Source organism: Tachyglossus aculeatus, chromosome 18, assembly GCF_015852505.1.
Source record: "Tachyglossus aculeatus isolate mTacAcu1 chromosome 18, mTacAcu1.pri, whole genome shotgun sequence".
Lineage (NCBI taxonomy): Eukaryota > Metazoa > Chordata > Mammalia > Monotremata > Tachyglossidae > Tachyglossus > Tachyglossus aculeatus.
This window is the reverse complement of record NC_052083.1, coordinates 14,873,190-14,885,951: the sequence shown is the minus strand read 5'-3', so window position 1 is coordinate 14,885,951 and position 12,762 is coordinate 14,873,190. Positions and strand designations below refer to the sequence as shown.

General features: G+C 41.5%; 1 protein-coding gene across 1 annotated transcript in view; it reads right to left on the bottom strand.

Annotated features, from left to right (window-relative positions):
* Nucleotides 1-12,762, bottom strand: part of RAMP3 (receptor activity modifying protein 3) — a 78,605-nt gene that overhangs the window by 30,626 nt on the left and 35,217 nt on the right. The window contains exon 2 of the mRNA XM_038760375.1: nt 4,170-4,302. Coding sequence (XP_038616303.1) covers nt 4,170-4,302 — 133 coding nt within the window. The remainder of the gene's footprint in view (nt 1-4,169; nt 4,303-12,762) is intronic.

Sequence of the window (12,762 nt, the reverse complement as noted above, 5' to 3'; positions counted from 1 at the left end):
TTGAGATTAAGCATTCAGCAACCAATGGATCTCTGTCTATAATTTGTGTCGGATTTTCAAAGACAAACAGATAACCAAAGACGCTGTTGAACCAGGATTGCATCTTAATTTAGAAATGGATAATGTAGATGAGGATGAGTTAATTGCATCTCATTCAGAGCAATCATTGTCCAACAAGGACCTCATTGAACTTCAACAATTCAATGTATCACTGTAAGACACCAAAATAGATGAAGCTGCCAGGTTTTTTCCACCATCAGCTAAAGTTTGGGGATTAATATAGCATGCCTCAATTTTCAAGAAAGTGGATGAATCTATAAATAGGATTAAAGAAGGAAACTCTAATAGAGAGATGAATCAGCCTGCTACAGGGTGCTTTAAGAAGGCTGCTGTTTAATCTAAATTGGATAGATTTTTCAGTAAAGTTGAAAGGCCACTATCATGGTCAGCAAAATAAGCTTCTACTTCTGCAGCCTCCAACAAAGACTCAACTCCTAATTTATTTAATATATTTAATATTATGATGTTACACTTTGAATTACTTTCATAAAGATTGAACAGTATAGCAGTCCCTTGGCATTCATGATTTTTCTTGTTCATGGTTTTGCCTACTTGTGGTTGTTTATACTAGTAATAATAATAATAATAACAATTATTATTATTATTATTACATTAGTGTTTGTCTAGCACTTACTATGTGCCAAACACTGAAATAAACATTGTATTAGACACAATATAAGCAGATCAGATAAAATCCCTGCACTCACATGGAGCTCACAGCCTAAGTGCAAGGGAGAATAGGCATTTTTTCCCCAATTTACAGGTGAGGAAACTGAGATCCAGATAAATTGAATAGGTATTTTATCCCCATTTTGTAGATAAGGGGGTAAAAAGTGTTAAGTGATTTGCTCAAGGTTACCCACCAGTAAAGTGACAGAGTCCGGGTTGGAATCCAGGTCTCCTGAGTCCCAGGGCTATGTTCTTTCTACCAGGCTGCTCTGTATAGTAAGTGCTTAACAAATACCATTATTATTATCATTATTATTATTATTATTAATATTACTCATACCCCTGACCCGCCCCCAACCCATGCTATTTGCTGTCTCATTGGCCAGCAGTAGTCACAGCCCCTTCTCTTCAGTTTCTGGTAGGCCAACCCCTCCTCCTCCTAGAAAGCCTGGGCGACCATGAGTCATTGGATAAACTTTTTAGTGCTTGCAATGCAGCTGCCATCAGGAACAGATGGCATTCATGGCCTTACTTGATTCACAGAGTTTCTCTCACCGATTCCCACTACTACTGAGGGACCCCTGTCATTTAATGACTTTTTTCACAACAGCATATCACTCATAAGGGGATTTCATATTACTTTCCCAGAGGTTGTGGAACCAATCCTTATTTATAGTCCATGGGAAAGCATACTCACATGACACAGACGTTCATGATGCAACCGTGCTTTTCAAGAACATAAACCAGTTGTGTCATGGGGAACACTCATATTCTCATATTACATAGAATTTTGTGCGACCACAGTTTTCTGTGTCCCTGAATAGCACAATCTGTCATTTTAAGCTGGTTGTGCAAACACTTCTGAGATAGCATCACACTATTCCTTGCTTTATGAATGTATCATTGCAATTACATACGGAAGCCCCTCTGCTGTGTGAGTTTGGGCATATCACTTAACTTCTCTGTGCCTCAGCTTCATGTGTAAAATGAGTGTTAACTACCAGTTGTTGATAGTAATAATAATAATAATTGTGGTGTTTGTTAAGCGCTTACTATCTGCCAGGCCCTGCACTAAGCACTAGGGTAGATACAAGCAAATCAGGTAGGACACAGTCACGTGGGGCTCACATTCTCAATCCCCATTTTCCAGATGGGGTCACTGAGGCCCAGAGAAGTGAAGTGATTTGCCCAAGACCACATGGCAGACAAGTGGCTGATCCGGAATTAGAACCCATAAATTTCTGACTCTCAGGCCTGTGCTCTATCCACTACATACTTAGAACAGTGCTTTGCACATAGTAAGCACTTAACAAATACCATTATTATTATTATTATTACATCACGCTGCTTCTCTGTTCTCTGTTCCCCCTTCTCTCTTAGACTATGAGTCCCATGTGGGACAGGTACTGTATCTGATCTGACCTGATTATCTTGGCTCCCCCCGCAAGTGGTTAGTAAAATGCTTGACATATAGTGGGTGCTTAATATGTACCATTATTATCATTATTATTATTATTAATAAGTTTCAACACACTCTTCTAACTGGCTCTGAGCCATGGAACCACTTGGGAGTCAGTAGGAGAGCGACGTAGCAGAAGCAAATGCATTTCTGTCCCTCAAACTCAACCCTGCCCATACTACTCTCAAAATACACCCTAAAAGTCCTAAAACCTAGGCCTTCTTCATGCTGCTGAGGTGTTCCAGCCAACCCTGGCTGTATCATTGCATTGCAGAACACAAATGTTACAGCGGTCTCATCTCTAGCAGGCTCTTTTTTATGTTTGTTTGTTTTACCTGGTGGGAACTGTCTCACTGAGTCATATTCATTCCTCAGAATCCAAATTGTAATTTAGAAGAGAGAGTATCAAGGGACAGAGTACAAGGCCTCACTCGGGTTGATCTCTGATTAGTGACTTCCTGACAATTTTTCCCTAAAAGCGGTGGCCATGTTGCAGGGCTTGAAATAGGAAGGAGTCTCATGGCCCCTGAGTGCTTGCTTGAGTGCTTCCTTGAGTGCTTGCTTGCTTGAGAACCACCAAACATCACTGCCATCCCCCTGGATTTCAGTTCCCAACCAATCCTACACCAGTGTGGCTGGGAAGAATTTAACATCAATGTCAAGCCTCCTCAAAATTTTACAAGACTGTCATTGCTGGGGCTGCTGTGAACGTTGAATTGGGAGCCATGAGGATCCTGAAACTCTGCTCCTCAGACCACAATTCCCTAATGCTCTTCTTGGGCTTATCACATTTCTGTTTGGTGTTTTATCATTTCATCTTTCCTTGTGTACCTGTCACCAACCCTTCCCTGACTTACTCTTACATTATGAGCTCCTGGAGGACCAGGGACTGCATCTAATTCTCTCTTGTGATATTGTTTCCACTGCTTATTACAGTGGTTTGCACAGAGGTGGTGTTTCATCAATACAATTGCTACTACTTAATAACGATTGTACAGTAATGGATACCAAGAGAAAGGTCCTCACAGGCAAGTTCTCCTATCGTCACCTTGGCCCCTTTTGTGTCAGTTATGTGCTTATGCATTCACATCTACCATAGCCAAATGCCAGGCAGATATTTTTCCCATTCAAGGGAAAATGTTTTGTCTGTGTCTGCTAAATTAAATCATATTAAATCAGCCAGAGGCAGAAACTCATACTGTCCCTTTAATGCAATAGAAATATATTGGAAATCCTTAAGAAAAACAAATCTAGGTTTTAAGCTCCATCACATAAAGACAACAGGATTCAACATAAATTATTTTCTATGGTGATGCACCAAAAGAAAAGAAGAGAAATTCATGGAAGAGCAGTTTAATACTGTATAGCTGGGTTTTATTCTTTCACAAGGAGTTAAAACATTTTATTAAGGGAGGAATATTTTATATTGATGTATAGTGCTAAAAATTAAACACAATCCATAGGAAAACATTTGCACTTTCTACAAAAGCTCGGGTACAAATGGTTTTGCCCACAATGCACAGCACAAGATTAGTAAAATCATAAAAAGAAAGTCACCAAGGAGAGCCCATATCATGTGCCAACTGATATAACTAGCTAAGTGTGCAGTTAACCTCAGGATAAGTTGGCACCTCTACTACAAAAACTAGAGGAAAATGTTCCTGTTTTAGTTATAATGTTTCAATAAAGGTACGCTTTCCTCGATCAGAATATTCCCCTTATCCATCAGAACACTTTTTCTAAATACTGAAAAAAGAGCCACAAAAATGTTTTTCTGGTTGCTCAGATTCCCTGTGTAAGTCAGCCCTGTAGGTTCCAGTTAACAAGATGTTGGTGACCTTTATTGACCTTGGCAAAGGGCTTCTTCAACTGTCAATATATTGTTCAATAAATGACTTCTAGTGGTAAAGGTGGCTCTTGGGACGGCATACCAATTCTATAGATTTTCAGAACTAAAATGTTTTGTGAGCAGCAAACTTACATGATAAATTCTGTCAGGTTACACCATTTTTTAGCATCCACTTTCTTCATCATTTCTTCAAACACTTTACCACACTCAGGCAACTTTTGTAGCATAAGAGTTTCATTGCAACAGCTTGCCTCTTGAAATGAACCTAGAAAAAAGGGAGGAAGAAATGTAAGCTCCAATATTCTAAAAGTGGCCTCATCCCTCACTCTTCGGTGAATTCGGGTGAAAAGAAATAGAGTGCCGAGACAGTTTTTCAAATAATTCTGGAATAGCCTGGAGAGTTCTGGACTTTTGTAGGTCATTCCCAAGGTGATCTTTTAGAATTCATTCATTCATTCATTCAATCGTATTTACTGAGCACTTACTGTGTGCAGAGCACTGTACTAAGCGGTTGGGAAGTACAAGTTGGAATCTGCTCATACATCCCAGAACTGAGAGAGTCCTGGCAAAACTAAGCTGTTCTTGCTCAGTATAAATGGTTGGACTTCCACAGTAAGGCCAAAGTGTGTTCAGTCCATGATCAGCTTAGGTTCTTAGGTCCCATAGCACTCTGAGACTTGAAATGCAGTTCTGTAATCCATACATTCAATGAGAAGGAAGGGAAAGGAGCATTTTCTATTATTATTATTGCTACTATAACTATATATTTGATAAACACTTACTATACAGCTATAATTCTATTTATTCTGATGGTATTGACACCTGTTTACTTGTTTTGTTTTGTTATCTGCCTCACCCTTCTAGACTGTGAGCCCATTGTTGTGTAGGGACCGTCTCTATATGTTGCCGATCTGTACTTCCCAAGCACTTAGTACACTGCTCTGCACACAGTAAGCGCTCAGTAAATATGAATGAATGAATAAATCAACCACTTTTTTAGGGGGGTTTCTTTGGGGGAGGGGGGGTGTTGTTTGTCTTTTGGCTTTTGTTAAAGGTTTACCATGTGCCAAGCACCGTACTAAGACCTGGGGTAGATTCATTCTTTCATTCATTAATTCAGTCTTTATTTATTGAGCACTTACTGTGTGCAAAGCACTGTACTAAGCGCTTGGGAGAGTACAATACAACAACAGATGTACCAGCTAATTAGCTTGGACACAGTTTATGTCTTATGTAGGGCTAACAGTCTTAATCCCCACTTTACAGATGAGGTAACTGAAGCACAGAGAAGTTAAGTGATTTGCCCAAGATCATACAACAGATAAGTGGCAGAGCTGGGATTAGAACCCAGGTCCTTCTGACTCCCAGTCCCATGCTATATCCACTAGGCATTCTGCTTCTCAGTCCTAGTTTATTAAGCTTATTATATTTGTTAAGTGCTTATTATATGTCAACTACTGTTGACAAATCAGGTTGGACATAGTCCCTGTCCAAATCAGAGGGAGAATAGGTACTGAACTTGCATTTTACAGACGAGGAAATTGAGGAATATGTTAGAACTAAAGACCTATTTTCGAGCTGACCAAGCTGAGTTGCACTGGACTATATGTGGATCCTGTAGCCATAGAGCACAGAACAGTGCTTCGCACATAGTAAGTGCTTAACAAATACCATCATTATTATTATTATTATTATATGCTCCATGGAGGGAGTGTGGATTTTTCAAGTTAAAAATTGATCATTCTGTCTCCTTGTGAGAATAAAATTAAAGGATTAGGACTCATATCTGAAAGAAAAAACCTGAGGGGGTACATGATTAAAGTTAACAAAATCATGAAGGGTCTGCATAGGTCAAAAATGGAATTTTTGTTTACCAAATTCCACAACAGTATGGATTAGGAACATAGATTGAGACTTGAGAGTAGTACATTTGAAGCAAATGAAAGGAAATGTTTCTTTACGAGGTGAGTAGTATGAACATATGGACTTTGTTACCACAGGAAATAAATATCAATAAGGTCATGAGGGGTTTGGTTAAGGACATGGAGGTCCAGAATGGTAACTAGTGGAAAGGTTAGGGATGCAGCAGAAAATGTGAGAAACATTGGTTGGTCAATCCCTAATCCTTAGAACTGGTGCCCATTCAGCAAGAAAACTATCACACTGATCCCCCAAACGCCCCAATGCCACTATCAGAAACAAAATATTGGACTGCATGGACAATGGCTAGACCTAGGGATATCTTTTTTTCCTTTGGTAGATTATTTTTGGAGTCATCTGTGAGGACAAATATGTCCTCAGGGGTTGTTGAAATGAGACTCTCTTGATTCTGTTTGAAAAGAAAACATTCAGAACATTTTGTTTGAGGGAAGATATACAAATGTTGCTATTTTTCTTTTCCTGTACACTCTTCCCTCCACTATAGCAGAAAGAAACACAATTCTGGTATTGTACAGTCTCCAGAAATCAGGTGATGCTTGAGAAGTATTTTGCCCAAATAAATGCATTCACTCTATCTGAAAATAGACCAGATACATCTGGGAATCTTCAAGCTCCTCGAACACACCACAGAAATGAGGACTTGGGTTTCACCCGAGTGCAGGGGAGTTCTTCCCAGATTCTCCACAAAATACTGAACAACTGCTCTTCCCAAGAATCCCTATTCTCAGTGGCAAATGATCATTCACTCGATCACCCTGTTCTAGTTACTATATCTTTCTGGGATCCAAGCCTCTTCTTATTGGCAATACAGCTCACTTCCAGGCTCTTGTTCCTGCTCCACATTAATCCCAAATGGATCCTTTTTCCAATCCTTTAAATGTCTGTCAAAATATTTCTGAATTTGCAAGGCAGAAAATCATCTTGTAGAAATATGGAACTTCTCTTCCCAAGAAATGCTTCAGTTGCACCAAAAGTGATTTGCTCCCTATAGACTGTAAGCTCCAAATGGGATATGGTCAGGTCTACCAACCCTATTTCACTGTACTTCACTTTCCCTTTTATGACCAAGTTATTGAGACTGTGAGCCCAGTGAGGGACAGGGACTGTGTCTGATCTGATTACCTGGTGTCTTTCCCAGCACTTAGCACAGTGCTTTATACATTGTAAGTGCTTAACAAATATCATAGGGGAAAAAATGCATATATCGATGCTCTTCACTTTCAAAGATGGCCTCTTGGCCATGAGATTTTATCCAAGACCAAGATGTAACTGAAAAGACCAAAAGCAGATCAGCACTCTTTCACACACTGTTTTTAAGTCAGGTTAGTGCCTTGCTGTGCTAATGCATTCGTCCTATTTTTTCAAATGGTATTTGTAAACACTTACTTTGTGCCAGGCACTGTTCTAAACACTGGGGTAGATACAGGATAATCAGTTTAGACACAACCCCTGTCCCACAAGGGGCTCACAGCTTTAATCCCCATTTTACAGATGCGGTAACTGAGGCACAGGGAAGTGCAGTGACTTGCCCGAGATCATGATTTACATAAATCATAAATTTGGGATTAGAACCTAGGTCCTTCTGACCCCCAGGCCCTTACCCTATCCATTAGGCCATGCTGCTTCTCAGTCCTCATTTATTAAGCCTATTACATTTGTTAAGTGCTTACCGTATGTCAACCACTGTTCTCAGCTCTGGGGTAGAGAAAAGATAATCAGGTTGGACACAGTCCCTGCCCCACATGGGGCTTACAATCCAAGTTAGAGGAAGAATAGTACTAAGCAGATGTATGGCAGAGCCAAGTTTAGAACCCAGCAGTAAAGATGGTCCACAACAGTCTTGCATAATAATGGGTGCAGGTCCCTAAGCCATATAGACAGTCTATAGCAATATTATAGAATAGTAGCCATATAGAAGGTCTATTACAGTCTTATAGAATTGTAGGTCAAAGTCACTGAGCCATATAGACAATCTATAACAGTCTTATAGAACTTCAAACTGATGTATTGTCTGGCAGTTTTCCAAACCGATACTAGACTCTTTTATTCTGCTTTCTATCTCTTTGTTTAGCTGTGCGTCTCTGGACAGTGCAATGTTGATGTAGCAGAATTTGGTGACTGCTTTTTTTTTAATGGCATTTGTTAAGCGCTTACTATGTGCAAAGCACTGTTCTAATCGCTGGGGAGGATGCAAGGTGATCAGGTTGTCCCACGTGGGGCTCACAGCTTTAATCCCTATTTTACAGATGAGGGAACTGAGGCGCAGAGAAGTTAAGTGACTTGCCCAAAGTCACACAGCTGACAAGTGGCAGAGCTGGGATTAGAACCCACGGCCTCTGACTCCCAAGGCCATGCTCTTTCCACTGAACCATGCTGCTTTGAGTTCTGGGTTGCAGATGAAAGCCTTTGATTGCGTTCAGGGTCTCCCACGGGTAGGCTAATACATAACTTCACTTTTCTTTAGACTTACTGGCAGTGCGTAGAGCTATGCTGAATCTGCAAAGCAAATCACGATCATTTGCATGTCTTCTGGTGTACATGCCTCTAGAGCATCATCATCTGCATACAGCGGTTCTTGATTCACAGTCTCAAAGACTTTTGATGATGCACACAGCCTGTTAAGATGGAGTCATTTCCCTATAAATTGGAAACTTATTCTGACTCCAGCTTGCAAATCGTTTGTTGCATCCTCCAGCACAGCAGCACAGAATAAGCCAAACAAGATCAGCTCTACCTTTCAGCCCTGTTTCATGCCAACAGTGACGGGGAAAGGGTCAGGCAGGGTTACTTCAACCCTGACTCAAGACCTTCCTGAATTTCTCAAGACAGTTGAATTTGCTTAGTAATTACCCAAACCTAACTTTCAGTGGTGTCAATTCAGATATGCCATCCCTCATTGTAGAGTTTTTCTTTTGGCATTTTTTTCGCAACAAAAATAATTGGAGTATTTTTAAGCACTTATTATGTGCCAAATACTGCACTAAGTGCTGGGATAAATGCAAATTAAGTCAGATATAGTCCCAGTCCAACATGGGGCTCACAGTCTCAAGTGAGAAGCAAAGTATTTAATCCCATTTTCCAAATGACGAAACTGAGGTCCCGAGAAATTAAGTGACCTGCCCAAGATCTCACAGCAGGCAAGTGGCAGAGCTAAGATTAGAACTCAGGTCCTCTGGCTCCTACGCCCCTGTCTTTTCCACTAGCCCAAACCAATGCTGTTTTTGTCCATTCATGATAGCATTGTGGTTTTGCGATATGCTCTGAGTAGTAAATGTGGGTTCCAGGTATTGGCTTTATATGGGTCCAGTTTGCAGCTGCTAGTCACCAACACACTCATAGATGCTGGGTTTTGCATTACATGAGGGACCAGAAGTCATACTGAAGGAAAGAAGAAGGCTTTGGAAGTACAAGCTCCAGTAGTCTTGGATGTCCATGAAGGGTTGAGCTCAACCCCATGTGAACTATAATAAGCATGCAAACTCTAACCCTGTCCAAGGGGACAGGACAGGAGCATTAGCCAGCATAATGGTAATAGTAATAATAATAATAATAATAATAATAATAATAATAGTATTGAAGTCCTTACTATATGCCAAGCACTGTTCTAAGTGCTGGGGTAAATACAAGGTAATCGGGTTGTCCCACATAGGGCTCACAGTCTTAACCCCCATTTTACAGATGAGATAACTGAGGCACAGAGAATTTAAGTGGCTTGCCCAAAGTCACACAGGAGACAAGTGGTGGAGCAGGGATTAGAACCCATGTCCTCCGACTCCCAAACCCGTGCTCTTTCCACTAAGCCATGGTGCTTCTCTGCATGTGTGTGAGCAATGAAGCAACACCCCAGCTGAGGGAAAAGGCCAAAGAGTCCCACATTCCCACCACAAAGGCTCTGCTCCAGACCCAATGGTGGAGATGGGATAGGAGTGAAGGAGTGTGTGGGGGTGAATAAGGGGGGAGGGGGGAAGGACTAGCCAGCAATTCCTGCCCCGATGATACCTACTCTGTTTCCTAACTTTCTGGGACCTCCCATTCCCTGACTCCAACAGATTTTCCCTGACCAGAGGTGGGGAGGGGAGGAGGGACTGTGTCCCACAGTCACAGCACATCTGTTGGCTCTAGGACACGCAAGCTCGGAAAGTAGTGTGACCTAATGGAAAGAGCATGGGCCTGAGCATCCAAGGACCTGGGTTCTAACCCTGGCTCTGCCACTTGTCTACCGTGTGACCTTGGGCAATTTGCTTAACTTCTCTGTGCTTCAGTTTCCTCATCTGTTCAATGAGGGTTCAATACCTGTTCTCCCTCCTACCTAGACTGTGAGCTTCATGCGGGACAGAGGCTGTGTTCAACTGGATTTTCTTGTATCTACCTCAGTGATTAGAACATTGCTGGCATATAGGAAGCACTTAAATATCAAAAAAAAAAAACCCAAGAAAGAACAGCTCCTCACTCATGAGCTAGTGCTGAGTCACTCAAAGTGCCACATACTCTTTGGTAGCTAGCCACGCCAGCTTGGACTGCCTCATCCCTGGAGCAGTGGTCAGCTGGGAAGAGGCTAGGAATAGTGACAGAGTATGTGATGAAGGCAGTATTAATGAAGAAAGGTCATGGCAGGCAAAAGTGAATATGCAGTTGGGAGTGTTTGGTACTGAGCAGATGTGTTTTTTAGAATGTATGAATAAGGATAAGGATCTTTACACATGTGGTTGTGTAAAGTATGTGAGAAGATTTTTTTTGGTATTTGTTAAGCGCTTACTATGTGCCAGGTTTTAAGCACTGGGGTAGATAAAAGCTAATCATATTGGACACTACAGTCCCTCTCCCACATGGGGCTCACAGTCTTAATCCCCATTTTACAGAGGAGCTAACCGAGGCAGAGATGTGATGTGACTTGCTCAAAGTCACACAGCAGACAAGTGGTGGAACTGGAAGCAGAACTCAGGTCCTTCTGACTTCCAGGGCTGTTCTCTACCCCCTAAACCATGTTGCTTCTCCGCTGGTGAACATTTGTGTATTTGTATTTGTCTATCTGTCCACATGTTTATATGTGAATGAAAGCAGGTCTGTGTGAGTACACCACGGTAGAAGGATACTTTAAAAAAAAAAAGACAAAAGTAACAAAGACAGGAAGAGAGACATGCCGGAGTCACTCCACTAGTCCCAGCAATAATAATGTCCCAGCTATGGAGTTACAGCAAATTCTGGGTGAGTATGCCACGGCCATGCTAGGCCCCAAGGTGGCAGGTCTTCTGTAATTGTATTTCAGCCCAAGGCTCAATAAACAGGCAAACAATCTTTAATGAAATAGAATCGAGGCAACCAGGGCTTTCAGTCTCGGGAACCTGTGGCTCAGGTTCACACTAATCAATGCTCAGAGCCTGCTGGGATCCAGCAACATAAATTTGAGATCACCAGAGACTTAGAGACAGTCTTCTGGACTAGATGTGCTGAACTGAGATTGTCTGGATTCGGAAGGATTTTTAGACCCTGTTATTTCAGAAAAAATAAGGGAAAAAAGGCACTCTGGCCTTACAATGCCCACTATCATACTCTGCCCAAATTCTAGTACTGTGTGTCTGGAACAGGAAAATTGGCTCTCGGTTTTCACCTCATAAACCCACCACCTGCCAAAGGAAGAGTTTCATCAGTGGACTTAGACCAGCTGCATACCCTGGTGGGAAAACCTGTACATTCTAGGATTCCTGCTCTAAGGATAAACTCAGAGAAATCAAAACTAAAGCAATTTCTCCTGAGATCCAAATTCTGCTTGTTTTCCCCAGTAGCTTTTAGAGAAGGGAGAGGCCACTCCAAATCACAGCCGCCCCAGACTATCAAAGACTGTAGTCTTTGACTATAGATAGACCACATTTAGTTCCTTTGGTAACCCCATGACCACATCCTCATTCATTTGCATTGAGAGATATTAATAATTAAAATAGTGATGACCCTGAGGACTTTCCCAGGATTTTTGTGTAAGGGTTTTATCAAACCTCTTGCATCTAAAGCAAAATGATCAACTGTTGTTCATGATGAATAAACTCGTCTCCACCTGAGTCCCAGGGACTGCACTGAGATGGTAACAACAGTTAGAAGGATGGTGCTGGTGTCTGTGGAACTAAGATAGGAGGGATGTGGTACCTACTAATTTTTTTCCTTGGCAGGAGCAAACCACAACTCTTAATGTTAGTTTTATTGCCCTTGATAATTAAATTATTGTGTTTGCTTTACCTATTGGGTGATTTAATTCCTTGTGTATAGTAATAATTAATAACTGTGGCATTTGTTAAGGGCTTACTATGTGCCAGGCACTGTAGTAAGCACTGGGGTGGATAGAAGCAAATCGAGTCAGACACAGTCCCTGTCCCATGTGGAACTCACAGTCTCAATCTCCATTTTACAGATAAGTGTGGCATTTGTTAGGTGCTATATGCCAAGCACTGTACTAACCTCAAGATAAATAGGTTGGACACAATCCCTGCCCCACGTAGTGTTCACAGCCTAAGTAGGAATTAGAACAGGAATTTAACCTCTATTTACTGATGATGAAACTGAAGCACAGAGAAGTTAAGTGACTTGCCCAAGATGACACAGGGGGCAAGTGGAAAAGCCAGGATTAGAACCCAAGCCTTCTGACTCCCAGGCATGTGCTCTTGCCAGTAAGCGTCTCTGCTCCTAAAACAACTCTACAGTTGGTTCCATGACGGAGTGGTACATTTTGCATTACGAGACATTAATCAGGAGAAATACTTCAAGATGACCCGATAAGCAGAACAGTTTATAACGT